General features: G+C 39.6%; 1 protein-coding gene across 1 annotated transcript in view; it reads left to right on the top strand.

Moving 5' to 3' along the window:
- Positions 1 to 2,733, top strand: part of SLC41A2 (solute carrier family 41 member 2) — a 123,649-nt gene extending 120,916 nt beyond the window's left edge. Inside the window, exon 11 of the mRNA XM_067010015.1 lies at positions 2,494 to 2,733. Coding sequence (XP_066866116.1) covers positions 2,494 to 2,679 — 186 coding nt within the window. The 3' untranslated portion in view covers positions 2,680 to 2,733. The remainder of the gene's footprint in view (positions 1 to 2,493) is intronic.
- The last annotated feature ends 13,741 nt before the right edge of the window (positions 2,734 to 16,474 follow it).

Raw genomic sequence — 16,474 nt, 5'->3', positions numbered from 1 at the left:
AATAATAGACTAAATACACAATAAGTAAGCAAATGGGTAGAGTTGTGTTCCAATAAAATTTTATTTACAAAAAACAGGCAGCAGGGTGAATTTGGCCCATGGGCTATAGTTTGGCAACCCCTGTTCTAGACAAATCTCCCATTCAGTGTAAATGTTATACCACGAATTAGTAAATTATATATCACATATGTATGATGTGTGTTATATAAATTTACATAAATATACTCATATTAATATATAAATATGTAATGTTATAAAATATATATAATATGGATTTATTTGTTTATATTTCCTGCCAATCCCAGAGAAAATAGCTACCCTCATTCTCTTTAAAAATTTTGTTTCCTACAGCACATATTACTCACACAGTCAACAAATTTCTTTATTGAACCTTCATATACTCCAGTAATACAGTTTACTACATAATTTGTTACATTTATAGACAGCCCAAATTTGTTTTTTTTTTAAGTTGTTTTGGTAACTTTTGGTAACTTTTACCCTAAAACTCTACCCTCTGACACTGTGTGTTATAAGCTAGTGTCTCCTGACACAGTAACCTTCTTAAGTTTACATCTCCTGCCCTCCTTGCCCAGGACGAACAGTTCTTGTTCTCATAGGAGTCTCTTATATGAATGACCTTGTCTCCCGCTGATTTTTATGCCCTCAATCAGATATCAAGGGTCTACCTTGTGAGCTAGTCACTCTGCTAGGTGCTGAAAGCACAGGGGTGAACAAGTTCCTAACACACTGCCGAGTTGTGGCCTGACCCATCCAGGGTCCAGTGGGTGACACTCTCTCGGTCTGTACACTATGCTTTTATTAATGTAACTTGAGACTGTGCTGCCTTTTTACCGTTCTCTTCATCTTCCTAAACCAAGGCTCTTATTAATTATCTCAAAGTAAATATGGCAGATATCAGGCCCATTTTGGTTTTGTTCTCAAATGAGGAAATTGAGGGTTAATGGTAAGAAGCTTGCCCAGAGTCATATAGCTGATAAATGGCCAAAGTGGAAATCAAATCCAGATCTTATGACTTCCAAATCCAGGTTTATTTCTAACATTCCATGCTTCCTTCACACGCAAAGCAGATTGTCCTGAAGAACAGGACAATATGATTCCAAAACAGTCTTTGCCATGAAACACTAAGGAAGAATCAGCCTCATACAAAAGAAAACAGGACTTAAAGTACAACCTCTCTCTCTGACTGATATCCAAAGACATGTGAAGTTCCCTCCTTTGGATTAAGTATATGGCTCTCAGCTTGGACAAGCCACCATCCTTCCTGGTAAAGGTGTCAGAGCTAAACCACAGCACAGAAGTTTGGAACCCAAGGCAGACACCTCACCTTCATGGCCTACTTGTCAGAGTAGTGAAAGGTCACAGACCCTGGGCTCGGCTAGACCTAGGCAGGCTTCCTCCTATACGTACCAGTGTTCTCACTACCACAAATAGCAAAGTAATAGCAATGACACTGTTAAAATCAACTAATGGCAGACGTCTATGGAAAGTGTATTGTGTGCCAGGCACTGAATTACTCAGTCTATTATTTAATCCTCACAACATGAGAGTAGATGCCATTATCATCTCTAATGTTCATTTAGAGACATGGAGAAGTTAAGTAACTTGCCTATAGTTAGCCAGTAGGTATAGAGATATGCTCTTAACCAGTATCCTGTACTTGCCAACTTGTCCCAAACGAGTGAACATTAACCTCTCTAATCCCAAATCCCTTTTAATACTTTAGGTGTTTGAAAATTAGAGAATCCTCTTACTCTAAATGGATGAAAGATAAAAATCATTTATCTGATCCCAAAATTCAAAGCATTACAAAGGTCTTAATATTTCTGATATCCTAGAAAATACTTAACTTATATCACCTTAGTGTTTGAATAGCCCTTTGAAATATTTTGACCCTGTCTATCTATAAATATATCTGTATCTGTATCAACAAGTCATTCCTCAGTGCACTTACTTTCTGGTGACTGTTCTTACCATTGAACCGAAGTTTTCCTTGACAAGCCACCAATGACCTTATAATTAGTAAGTGAATGGTCAGTTCTCCATCTTTATTTTATTTGATTGTACCTGCAATAAGAGAATGTTATTCCTTATTTTAACTTTTATTTCCTTCTTCGTATGTCTTCTTCCTTCTTCACAGATTTATCATACAGGAAGAAGTTGAAACAACAGTGGTTTGGCAAAATGTAAAATACTATTAAATATAAGGGACATGGTGGTTTGGGGAAGGCTAGAAGAAGATGAGAAGATATATGTGACAAGTTGAAGAAAAACTTTATTAATTGCAGCAATACATAGTATTTTTCTTGTGAAAAGAAAATGTTACTGTCAATTAACTCTTTCTTCTTTTCCAGTGAGGTTCTTGACTTAGACACTTGCTGTTCCCTTCAGAGAGCAGTGGCTTAGGTTTACGGCCGTGTTTACTGGGCTAGGACTATCCAGGCGACAGAAGTAATCTTTGGTGCTCTCTTCTAGGTGTTTATCTTGCTGTGGATCGCTGACTGGATGGTCCATCATTTCTGGAGGAAAGGAAAAGACCCAGATAGCTTCTCCATCCCCTATCTGACGGCGCTGGGTGATCTGCTCGGGACAGCCTTGTTAGCCTTAAGTTTTCATTTTCTTTGGCTTATCGGAGATCGAGATGGAGATGTTGGAGACTAATAAATCCTACAAACCGTTCTCAAGTTACCAAGAAGTAAAACACAAAGACAACCACTTATGGCTCTTTTTCAAAATTTTTAATTCAGTAGTTTGACTTCTGCGAGGGTAATCTTCAGTTGGCCCTGATTCCATTAAAAGGCCTTAACATTTTTTTTTTTTTAAAGAATTTGTGCTGGGGCTTCCCTGGTGGTGCAGTGGTTGGGAGTCCGCCGATGCAGGGGAGTGCGGGTTCGTGCCCCGGCCCGGGAGGATCCCACATGCTGCGGAGCGGCTGGGCCCGTGAGCTGTGGCCGCTGAGCCTGCGCGTCCGGAGCCTGTGCTCCACGGCGGGAGAGGCCGCAGTAGTGAGAGGCCCGCGTACCGCAAAAAAAAAAAAAAAAGAATTTGTGCTGAAACCAGGATGAACAGTATTTGTGCTGTTTTTCTTAGAGTAAATGATAATTTGACATAGACATAGACACAAGCTCAAGCTCTGAAATAAATAGGAAAAATATAGGATGTTTACAATGAATAATTTAAAAACCACAGACGTAGCAGAAATGTAATGTATTGCTGTTTAACTCATAATGCCACGTTAAAGGAAACAGAGTTCTGGTTTAGCCTTTCTTGTCTCACAGATGTGTTATACTGCAGAGCAGACTTTAAAATGAAAGGGGACCAACTAGGCTTGTAATAGTTCTAACTATGCCCACCTCTCTGCCAGCTGAGGACCCATTTACCAATTACTTTGCTCCTAACCTGACCTCGGTATGTTCTGCTGAGTATGAGATAAACTCACTTTTACCTGTTTGTATGAATTTCCCTGTGCTGATGCTAATTTAATTTCAACTCTGCAAGTTCTCAGCAGGCTACCCTTTAAACACAGAATGGCCTTTAATGAAAGCAATGGGTCTTTTTTTTTTTTTTTTTTGGCTGTGCCATGTGCCATGCAGGCTCTTAGTTTGCCCGACCAAGGATCGAACCTGTGCCTCCTGCATTGGGAGCTCAGAGTGCTAACCACTGGACCGCTAGGGACATCCCATCAGTGGGGCATTTTTGATCATTGATTTGTTGAAAGAATGTTGATCTGTTTCTGAAGACTTAATAGTCCAAAATGAGATAACCTGAGCTGTGTTTGTAGAAACAAGATGGTGTGCGAAATCGTGCGTGCGTGTGTGTGTGTGTGTGTGGTGTGAAAGAGAGAAACAGAAGCTTTTGATGGAGAGCTAAATCTTTGCTAAAAATTGTTGATAGCAAAGATCATAGTGGGATATTAGCATTCTGTGGTTATTCTTTAGCACATTTTATTGGTATGCTTTCGTCATGCGGTGCAAAAATTTTGCTACTGGCCAGAATTTAGTATTTGTTACCTACCTTATAATTAATACTTTCTTTTCATTTAAAAAACCTGTACCATTTAATATAACCAATCTATCATAGGATTTAGAATGAGGAAATGATTCATTCTCTCCTCTTAAGAACTCTATTGAAACTTGTAGGCTTACCATTTTAAAGGAGAAATTGGTGGGGTTACTTCAGTTATTGTTCATGCCTGTGCACATCGTCTGTTTGCACAGGCTGATTTCTATATAGGAGACTATCAGGTACACTGCTATGTTTCTCAAATATTTTTCTACAACTCTGATTGTATTCTGAACCTTAGTTATTCAATAGGTAAGCATTTTTATATTACATATAGTTCATTTTTTAAAAAATGCAGTGGAATCTCTCAAGACTATCAGATATTTAATAATTTAACTGATAAAGGGAAGAAGAAATGCACATCGACTTTGATCGTTGTGGTTTGTCAATTAGTGTTAACATTATATAAGTAGTAGGTTGTTTATAAATATATTGGGGGAAGTGTTCCTATTAAGCTCTAAGATAAGGGGACTGTGGTTTAGAGATATATTTTTGCTTATTTTGAAACTTTATTCCACTCTTCTGCCTTATAATGAAGCTACTGAGGCAGAGAACTGAACTAATTATAGAATTTCTCCTTTGGAGAAAGTTATATTGTCACATAGTGAACATTCTTATAAACGAAAGAATGATTAAGTTGATGAATATTTAGCTTCAAGATTTTTTATTTTTAAAATATCCATAAATAATTTCTTTGATTTTATTGTAAAGCACTTGTAAATTACTTATTTACATTTGGGCTCTATGATTCAGAAGGATTTATGTTTCCCAGTGATTTCTATTTTCATTTTTTTAACCTAAAGAAGTGCACAGCAAACCACATTTTTAAAGCATTTACCAACAACTTTAGTGCATTACATATTCCAAAACACATTCAAATACATGTATTATTTAGTACTCACAACAGTACATGTGAAATAGGTCAGGTAGATATTCCTATCTCTGTTTTACAGCAGAAGAAACTGAAAATCAGAGAAGATACATTTTTAATGTTGCACAGCTACAGAGTACCCAAATTGTGATTAAGTACAGGTCTCCAGTCTCCTAAGCCAGTTCTATTTCTGTGACCCTCCAAATGTACCAAGAGTACCTAACTGATTAACTGAGAGGAAATCAACTAGAGAAACAGGATTTTCTAAAGTAGAATAGAGTATTGCTACATCTCTCCGATTTCAGACAGGGAAATCTTCATTTGATATATCTTGATGGTAAGTATAACCAACTCTAAATTATTCATGTTCCTAAGACCAAGGAAATCAAAGATAAATGAATACTTTGGAAGAAAGAACAATGCCTTATTTCATAGAATATTTAATTGCCACCACCCTTCCCAGATCTAGCCATTTTCCCTGAGATGCTAATAGATAACTAGGATGACTGATATGAGTTCTGTCCCCTCTCTCTTTTGCTACCCAATCTTGGTTACAGCAACAAAATGTCTAAAAGACATGTAATGGGAAAAAAATAATAAAGATATGGAAAAATCAGTCACCATTTAGCTGAATTAATTTATAAAGGAGGTTTAAATTCCTTTTAAAAATTTTACTAGTTTTTTGAAAGCCTTTACATAAGTATGGAACCAATAAGATAACTTTGCCTACCCACAAAAATCATTTATTATCAGTCTTATATACAGCGAATTCACAATATTTATTTTTATACAACGTAAGTTTGCTTTCTAAACTTCTTCCCTTCACTAATTTATCAGGCACTTTATTTAAATACAGATAGTCTTTTCAAAGACATTTTTAATTTTTTCCCTCCAATCATTTTTTTCTTTAAAAAATAAAGTTTCTTAGAACCTAATAAAATAGAAACTGATGGTAATGCATCTTCTGGGAGACATCAAAAATTCCACAACGTAGACTATCAGTGATGTAGCCAAGTGAAGTACCTTTTGAAGGGTCTCTCAGTAATTGGGCTTCCTTGCCTTATAATATAGCTCTAGTATAGTATACCCATTTATAATGGGTATACATCTGCCATCTTTGAATTGTTGTAAACCAAATAATAAAATTTAAGATGTATTTACCCAGCCTTGTTGTACTTACTTCTTGATAAACCAGATGAACACTGAGCCTGTGTGGAACTCACCCAGAAGGGACTGGGTGGTCCGTGTATATATGTTGTGTTTATGAGCATAATAAATTGGGCTTTGACCATACCTCGATCTCCACTCCATTGCTTTACCACTTTTTCACTGTTAGAGTCTCTCCTCATTATTCAGCTTAGGTTCCTTGGCCCATCAACCTGTACATCCTCAACTGCCTCCTTCATACTTACTGGACAGCTCTGGTTAAATACAGCTCTCTGCCTATCCTTTGCCTACATTTGAACAGTTGAATATGGTTCATGAAGAACCCATGACTACTAGGACAGATCTTTACATTCACAACCTCAGACATCAAGTTAACCCTCAACTGCCCAGCAGCCTCTATTCCTCTAATCACTTCACTCTCTGGGAGATCAGGCTTTTGTCCCCACCACTCTACTGAAAGTACCCCCGTCAGGGTCACCAGCAGTCTCCATGTTGCAAATCCAGAGATCAGTTCTCAATAAAAATCCTCATCTTACTCAGCCTCTAAAGGTATATGACAGAGTCTCCTTCCTCCTTGAAATACTTTCTTCACTTGGCTTACAAAAAAGTCTGCCATTTGCTTTCTTTTCTGCACCACTGGAAGCCTCCTCTCTGTCTCGCTGGTGGTTCCTCCACCTCTCAATCTCTAAGTGTTGGAATGCCCTACAGCTCAGTTTTTATTACCATTTCTCTATTTTTTATCCCTAGGTGATCTCACCTATCTCATTGTTTCAAATGCCATCTATACCTATTATTCCTAAATTTCTCAGTCTAGACTCTCACCCGAGTTCCACATTTGTATTTCCATACTAAACAACCAATGGATCACTGAAGAAATCACAGAGGAAATCAAAAAATTCTTAGAGACAAATGAAAATGAAAACAACGATCCAAAACCTATGGGACGCAGTAAAAGCGGTTCTAAAAGGAAAGTTTATAGCAATACAGTCTTACCTCAGGAAACAAGAAAAACATAACCTTACACCTAAAGCAACTACAGAAAGAAGAACAAACAAAACCCAAAGTTAGTAGAAGGAAAGAAAGATCAGAGCAGAAATAAATGAAATAGAAATGAAGAAAACAATAGAAAAGGTCAATGAAGCTAAAAGCTGGTTCTTTGAAAAGATGAAATTGATAAACCTTTAGCCAGACTCATGAAGAAAAAAAACGATGGCTTAAGTCAATAAAATTAGAAATGAAAAAGGAGAAGTTACAACTGAAACCACAGAAATACAAGGGATCATAAGAGACTACTGCAAGCTTTGTGCCAATAAAATGGACAACCTGGCAGAAATGGACAAATTCTTAGAAAGGTACAAACTTCCAAGACTGAACCAGGAAGAAATAGAAAATATGAACAGACCAGTCACAAGCACTGAAATTGAAACTGTGATTTTAAAAACTTCCAACAAACAAAAGTCCAGGACCAGATGGCTTCACAGGTGAATTCTATCAAACATTTAGAGAAGAGTTAACACCTATCCTGGAACTATTCCAAAAAATTACAGGGGAACACTCCCAAACTCATTCTATGAGGCCACCATCACCCAGGCAAAGATACCATAAAAAAAGAAAATTACAGGCCAATATCACTGATGAATATAGATGCAAAAATCCTCAACAAAATACTAGCAAACCAAATGCAACAATACATTAAAAGGATCATACACCATGATCAACTGGGATTTTATTTTAAAGACTTTTTTTTATGTGGATAATTTTTAAGTGTTTATTGAATTTGTTACAATATTGCTTCTGTTTTATGTTTTGGGTTTTTGGCCGTGAGGCATGTGGGATCTTAGCTCCCCAACCAGGGATCAAACCCACACCCCCTGCATTGGAAGGTGAAGTCTTAACCACTGGACTGCCAAGGAAGTCCTGATGAAGTAGGATCAGGACAAGTGGGATTTATCCCAGGGATGCAAGTATTCTTCAATATCAGCAAATCAATCAGTGTGATGCACCACATTAACAAACTGAAGAATGAAAACCATATGATCATCTCAATAAATGCCAAAAAGCTTTTGACAAAATTCAACACCCATTTATGATAAAAACTCTCCAGAGTTTTTATCTCCAAGTTTTATCATACCTCAACATAATAAACGCAATCTATGACAAACCCACAGCTAACATCATATGCAACGGTGAAAAGTTGAAAGCATTTCCTCTAAGAGCAGGAACAAGACAAGGATGCCTACTCAGCACCACTTTTATTCAACATAGTTTTGGAAGTCCTAGCCACAGCAATCAGAGAAGAAAAAAGGAATCCAAATTGAGAAAGAAGAAGTAAAACTGTCACTGCAGATGACATGATATTATACATAGAGAATCCTAAAGATGCTATCAGAAAACTACTAGAGCTCATCAATGAATTTGGTAAGGTTGCAGGATACAAAATTAATACACAGAAATTTCTTACATTTCTATACACTAACAATGAAAGATCAGAAAGAGAAATTAAGGAAACACATTTGTATTTCCAAAGGCCTGCTGAACAACTCCACTTGACTACTAGGTATCTTAAACATTTGAACAACAGTATCAACCTCTTTGACCTAATTGGCATGTATAGACCACTATTCCAACAACTACAGAATACACATTAAGGGCTAATCTCCTTAATATATAAAGAACTTCTATAAATCAGGAAGAAAAAGACCAACAACCCAATAGTATAATAGCCAAAGACAGATTGTTCATAGTAAAAACCAAATAGATGTTCAATAATTGCTCAAAATAAAAGAAGTGCTAATTAAAACCACACTGGGGGGCTTCCCTGGTGGCGCAGTGGTTGAGAGTCCACCTGCCGATGCAGGGGACACGGGTTCGTGCCCCGGTCCAGGAAGATCCCGCATGCTGCGGAGCGGCTGGGCCCGTGAGCCATGGCCGCTGAGCCTGCGTGTCCAGAGCCTGTGCTCCGCAACGGGAGAGGCCACAACAGTGAGAGACCCGCGTACTGCAAAAAAAAAAAAAAAAGAAACCCACACTGGGACTTCCACTGCAGGGGGCATGGGTCCCATCCCTGGTCAGGGAAGATCCCGCATGACGTGCAGCATGGCCAAAAAAATAAATAAATAAAATAAAAATAAAATAAATAGATTAAAAAATTTTTTTTCAACTGGACAACGTCTTTACTTCCCCAAGGCATTTGCCTGTGCTGCACCCATATCTTTGAAGGCTCTTCCCCTCTTCCCAAGCTAATCCCTTAAAAAAAAAAAAAAAAAGAAAACCACACTGAGATACCACTTTTTACCTATCAAATTGGCAAAAGTATAAAGTTAGAACATTCTCTTGGCAAGGCTGTAGGGAAACAGACAAAATTGCTAGTGTTAAATTATAAATTTACCATGATAAAATGATAATAACTGTACAGGGGAATCTGGCCACATCTACTAAAATTACAGATGCACTTACCATTTGATCCTATAGTCCCACCATCACACCCAGGCAAGTGAAGCCCCTGCCCTGAGCGCTCTGCCACGTGCAGTGATTATAAAGGTATGGCCAGTGGGCTAAATCCAGCTCACTGCCTATTTTTGTAAATAGTTTTATTAGAATGTTGCCATGCCCATTTGCTTACATACTGTAACCAAATATTTTTGGCTGCTTTTCCTCTATAACAGCAGAATTGAGTAGCTGGCAAAGAGACCAAACCTGCAAAACCTATTTACCCTCTGGGCCTTACACACAAAAAAGTTCACCCACCCCTGCTTCCTCAGATTTTACTTCTAAGTCCCCCTCCGGTACCTGGGACTAGCCAGGATCAGCAGTGCCATCAGGGTAGGCTGCCCAACCTGAATCTGGTCCTGTATGGGCTCCAGTTACCAGAAGCAGACAGTCCTTGGACTTGAACCTCAGATTTCTTTCATCAGCATTCTGATTGCAGCATCATTTCTGGCCTAGAGCATCCAAATGTGGGGAGGTGGTGGCAGGCATCCTTTACTCTCTGCCCCCACTGCTTGCAGCCAGGAGGGTCTCCCCACCCTCCTGCAAGCTCCATGCTGTATGTCAGGCAGTCCTCCAGGGGTGGCCTCCGCTTTCTCTGCAGAAGGCTCCACAATTGGCCCTTCCGAAGGATGTCCTTTCTTGCCTCCAGTTGATGTAATGCCATGCTCTCCCAGGTCAGTCTTAAATTGTACTGGACAGCCATTCACTGTGTGGATGGGACCATTCTTCTCAATATGCTCCTGGGCCCTCGCCTAGGCTCCCCACTGGTGACAGTGTGTGGAAGGCAGGGGTTGTTGACAAAATATCCAACGACACTTGTTAAAGATGGTAAGGTGCCATCTTGACTCAGGACCATCGTGATAGATATAGGGACAACCGCAGTGGGATTTTACAGTGAGGGAGAGAGGTGGGGCTCAACTCCAAATACAGCACAAGCAAAAGAGCAGGGTGGGAGTGAGTGGATGGAAAATTACTGTGAGGAAACATCAGGAGTAAGAGCAATTCTGGCTAAACTGACCTAACGAGATTCTTTGCTGAAGACAGGCCAGGGTGATCACACATTGCCTGGGAGAAGGTGGAGGATGAAGAACCCATCAGGTATCGAGAGTGATCATGTTCTGGTTAAACTGACTTAGGGTTCTTGCTAAGACTGGATTTTACAAGGAAGTGCATAGATGGACGTAGGAGAAGTTTCCAGAGCCTGACTAACATCTGAATCTTTGTCAGGGTGCAATCAACACTGAAAGAAATCACACCTAGAAATGCAATAACCACAGCCTAAGGGTTCAAGAGATGGCATGGTTGGAACGCGTGTTGTTCTGCATTTACACTATAGAATTCCAAGTGGCAAATTTTATATGATCAGAAAACAAATGATCGTTCACGGTTTCCCGCACACCTCTGGTAAGACGGGTGTTTGTGGTTGCCATTAACAAAGCCATTAACGAGAACAACCTTTGAGAAAGCCATTGGAAGTCCATATTCACTGGGGCGAGATGGGTGATGAGACAACATGAGTAATGTCGTAAACAGCAGTCAATAAACGGTATTAGGGAACTTCAGAGGCCAGAAAATCCATACTGTTTCCATACAAATAGGTCCTGAAGAGCCAGAGCATTGCAAGTAATAACAGGTTTACTCTATCTTCACAGTGGGAGACATTAGCCAGGAATGGCACATTTGACGATAAGGAACGCAGAAGATGGTGCCTGGATGCTATGAAGAATCTTTGCATTCATTGAACAATCAACAAAGATGTAAATACCTCTTTTCTACTCATTATACCAAATTTTCATCGATATATCTCTATACTTCACATGGGCCCAAGACTTTTGTAAAACATTTAAAATTCAAATTGCTTATCAGGTCCAGGGCGTTGCAAAGCTTTTCCTGGAGCCCCGCACACCCTAGAGGTCACTCGACATTCCAATTTTTGGAATCTAAATACAGATATTCCCAAATATCTATGTAATGGTGTGCTTCAAAGTTATTCATTGTAGCTTTGTTTATAATAGCAAAGGAAAACAACTCAGGGTCCTGGTGGAATAAATTGAGGTACAATCACACCATTGAACATAGCACAACTGGGAGACAAGAGGAGTGAGAAATATCTCTACAAACTGATAGGGAGAGACATCCAGGAGAAAGAATGAGGTAAAAAAAGCAAGGCATGGAAAAGTGTGTAAAATGTTCTCCTTTTTTGTAAGAATGAGGGAAATAAGGATAAGTATTTGAGAAAGAAACACTGGAAGGGAAAAAGGGAGGGGGGGAATTGTTACCTATGGGGACAAAGGGCAATAGGGTTCTCAGGGACAGGGACAGGAACAAGACTTGTCAGTGCATACTTTTTATGTCCTTTTGATTTTTGAACCGTGTGGGTATTACTTCTTCAAAAGATAATGCAGGCTTCCCTGGTGGCGCGGTGGTTAAGAATCCGCCTGCTAATGCAGGGGACACGGGTTCGAGCCCTGGCCCGGGCCCATCCCACATGCCCGGGCGCCACAACTCTGAAGCCCGCGCACTGTGCTCCACAATAAGAGAAGCCACTGCAATGAGAAGCCCGCGCAGCGCAACGAAAACCCAACGCAGCCAAAAATAAAAATAAATTTAAAAAAAAAAAAAAAAAGATAATGCAAACTTTTTACCTGAAAAATATATTCTTTGACCTACTGTTCCCACTTCTAGAAATCTGTTCTAAGAGAATAATCAGAATGTACATTGCAGCAATTTTCAGCTTGAAATTTCTCATTTGCAAACAGCCTAAAAGTTAAAAAAGATTAAATATTTAAAGATTAAATACAGTATGTTATACAGTCAATGAATTCATATTTGAAAAGTCCTTTGATGAGTTAGAAAAATATCTGTGACAATGTCCGTCCAACACTGTGTACAAAATGACTGATGGGATGATTCCAATTTCTAAAATCATCAAAATATTTTAAATGTTTTTTCCTCTGGATGATATGATTACAGATACTTTTTTCATTTTAGAACTCTTCTGGATTGTCCAAATTTTCATTATTTTTTTGAGTTCCTTCATAATTATTACTTTTCTAGACAATCAATCCCTATCTCTAATTAGCATTTAGTCATTGTTCAGGCTCTTAAAAAGAAAAAGAAAAAAAATCATCGCTGTCAGGAGCAAAGAGGAAATGACAAGGAAGAGGAGTAGCCTGCTGTCCAGAGAGTTGGCGATTCTGTTCCCTCTCCCGTCAAATTGCCAGGTCTCTGTACAGTAGGCTGTTCCTGACCCCTCTTCCTCACCATTTCCTCTCTGCTTTGCACCTGACACCCCATGACCTTTTCTCTTTCCTCATCTTCTTTGACCTCTGGGCTACATCTCAGGTGTGCCAAGATTTTCTTTCTTATGGCTTTGGTTTCCTAGGTAGAATAACAGGCAGAAATAAGCAGAGCTCGCAGCCCAGCGTTACCTCTTCCTAGCTGTGTGTCAGTGGGCACGTCACTCATCCTAGCCTTTTAATTCAACAAATATTTGAATCTACCTAGCCGATTGATTCAATTTAACTCAAATATTTATTGAGCACCTCTTTTATGCTAGGCGTTATTCTAGGAGCTGGGGCACATTGGTAAACAACTCAGCTAATAAAGTCTGTATGCGAGCTATATTCTAGAGTGGAGATTGAAAGCCAATCAGGTGGTGATGATATCAGCAGAGCAGAGGGAAGCAGAGTACCTTACATGAGATGTTCAGAGAAGAAGCCCTCTGTAGGGCTTTGAGCTACCATCTGTGTTTCTGGAAAGGGCCACAGGTGAAAACCTATGTAGGCTTAGCATTTCAGACAAAGGAAATGCAAATGCAAAGTCCTTGAGGAGAGAATGAGCGTGATCTGCTCTAGAAACTGATGGAAGGCTAGTGTCTAACTAGACGACATGGTTCTTTTTTAAAAAAGTATTTTACATTTTATCATTTTTTTCAAAATATTTCTATAACTTTTTAAAAATTAATTTTTCATAATGTGTTAGCGTCTACTGCACAGCAAAATGAATCAGCCATACATATACATATATCCCCTCCCTTTCGGATTTCCCTTCTATTTAGGTCACCACAGTGCATTAAGTAGAGTTCCCTGTGCTACACAGTATGTTCCCCTCAGTTGTCTATTTTGTACATAGTATCAATAGTGTGTATGTGTCAATCCCAATCTCCCGATTCCTTCCACCCCACCCCTTACCCCGTATCCATAAGTTTGCCCTCTACGTCTGTGTCTATTTCTGCTTGGCAAATAAGTTTAGACGACATACTTCTTAAGAATAGGAACCACGTCGTACTTTTCCTTTATTCTCCAAAGCACTGTGTATGAGTGCATACACAATTACATATTGTTTGGTAACGGTTAGCAATTTTCTAGCATGTTCAGACCATATATGATTGTGATTCAAGAGAAATTCTTTTAACTATGGTGGATTTAAATTTCATTTAAATTCAAAGATTGACTTACAACTAAAGTCTTCCATCACTTAGCTAACTAACCCAGACTGAAAGATGGAGTGCTACATTTACCTGTGGGTGTTGTTGACAGGGAGCATGGAAACGCCCTCTGGCCTGGGCTGTGTTGTCATGTTTCTCTTTTCAGTATATATCTGACATCAGAATCTCCATTTTATTTTATTTATTTATTTTTTTTTTTGCGGGCCTCTCACTGTTGTGGCCTCTCCCGTTGCGGAGCACAGGCTCCGGACGCGCAGGCTCAGCGGCCATGGCTCACGGGCCCAGCCGCTCCGCGGCACGTGGGACCTTCCCGGACCGGGGCACGAACCCGTGTCTCCTGCAGCAGCAGGCGGATTCTCAACCACTGCGCCACCAGGGAAGCCCAAGAATCTCCATTTTAATAAACATTACATTAACTTTGGAGCCATACTGAGCTACTAATTTGGTATTCTATCCCTCAATTAACCTATTTTCAATGATTCAAATAGTTACCAAAAATGCATTTTTTCAACGGAGGGGCTTTATCTCTGTTGTATTACTTATTGGTCACCTCATTGTTACACAGGAGAATCATTACTCATCATTAAACTTACCTTTAATTTTTTTAATTTGTGCACTTTTTATTGTGGCAAAATATGCATAACATAAAATTTAGTATTTTAACCATTTTTAGCACACAGTTCTGTGGCATTAAGTACATTAAGTTCATTCACATTGTTGTACACCCGTCACCACTATCCATCTCCAGAACTTTTCCATCATCCCCCATAATCAAATTTTAAAAATGTTTTAATCCCGTTGTTACCATCCATAGAACATTTACCTAAAGATGCCCATGTAGAGGGGGCAGTTGGACTGTAAGTCACTCGCTGCAATTTGCCTTTATGACTTTTCACTTAGGGTGCATATTTGGAGCCAACATACATTTTATCCATAGATCTTTTTTTGTTTGTTTTGCGGTATGCGGGCCTCTCACTGTCGTGGCCTCTCCCGTTGCGGAGCACAGGCTCCAGATGCACAGGCTCAGCAGCCGTGGCTCATGGGCCCAGCCACTCCGGGGCATGTGGGATCTTCCCGGACCGGGGCACGAACCCGTGTCCCCTGCATTGGCAGACGGACTCTCAACCACTGCGCCACCAGGGAAGCCCTATCCATAGATCTTAATACCAGCAACTTCTAAATCTGCAGTCACACAGAGCCTCTATTTGTCTCTAGTTTCAGCTGCTCTGGATGAAGATATCCTGTCTCTTTGAGGTATATTTTCCGGCATTTCCAAAAGGACTTTTTGTGAACAAAAAGTGAACACCACATTTTAAATCAGACCGCTCCAAACACACTCTACACACGTGGAAAACTCTTCCAGGCATTTTCATGTGGTGCAGTGGCAAACACACCAGGAACTTCATGACATTCTTATGGATGATAATGGCTCAGTGTGTCGACACAAATAATCAATAACCAAACAACAAATGGAACAGAAAAGAGTTTTATTTCAGCCACACTGAGGACTATAGCCCGGGAGACAGCCTCTCAGACATCTTTGAGGAACTGCTCTGGAGAAGCATGGTTTTCAGCACAGTTTTATATCTTGTCAGAACAAAGAACATCAAACAAGCCAAGGATACCCTCCTTCAAGGTTTCAAAAAAAAAAAAAAAAAATCAGCATGTACACAGTGAGTCAGTATGGCCTTGGCACCCAAAAAGGGAGTCATCATCAAAGGAGGACCAGAATTGGCATCCCAGGAAGGAAGGGAGGCATTTAATCATTATTTTTAACATGGACATTCTTTACTTCTGGTCAATGCACCCTTTTCTTTAGTGATTAAAGCAGATGTACAATGTATGTTTGATAGGCCACAAACAGGCTGTTTTAGTTAGCACAAAATTCAAGTTAGCTCATGTATAAGCCAGAATGACTTCCCCAGACTTCAATATGTGAACATTTCTCCCATTAAGTGTCTGGCATATAATTAGACCTCAATAAACAGTCACTGTCAGTGAGCTCACCAGAAAGCCAGCTGATTTACCGAAAAAGCACAGCTCTGAAACAACATGGACCTGGGTTCGAATCTCTGCTCCACCCTTATGCAACCATGGGACTAACTTTAGGCAAATCAACCTCTTTGAGGATCAGTTTCCTTCTTCATAAAACAGGGATGATAACTGCCTTCCAGATTTCACAAAGATTAGGAATAAAGTTTGTATATTATAAGGGCTGAATGAAGAGTAATTACTGGGAGACCATGTTTTCCACAATGTTTTCAGTTAAATAGATCCACTTCTCCATTTGGTGTGTCCTAGAGATGTGAATGCTGCGTTTGAGTCCTGCCCCTGAATGAGCAGCTCAACCTCCGGCAGTTCATTTAACCTCCAAGACTCAATTTTCTCATTCATCAGAAGGGAGTAGAATGTCAATG

Source organism: Kogia breviceps, chromosome 12 (assembly GCF_026419965.1).
Source record: "Kogia breviceps isolate mKogBre1 chromosome 12, mKogBre1 haplotype 1, whole genome shotgun sequence".
NCBI classification, from domain to species: domain Eukaryota; kingdom Metazoa; phylum Chordata; class Mammalia; order Artiodactyla; family Physeteridae; genus Kogia; species Kogia breviceps.
This window is presented reverse-complemented; position numbering and strand designations above follow the sequence as displayed.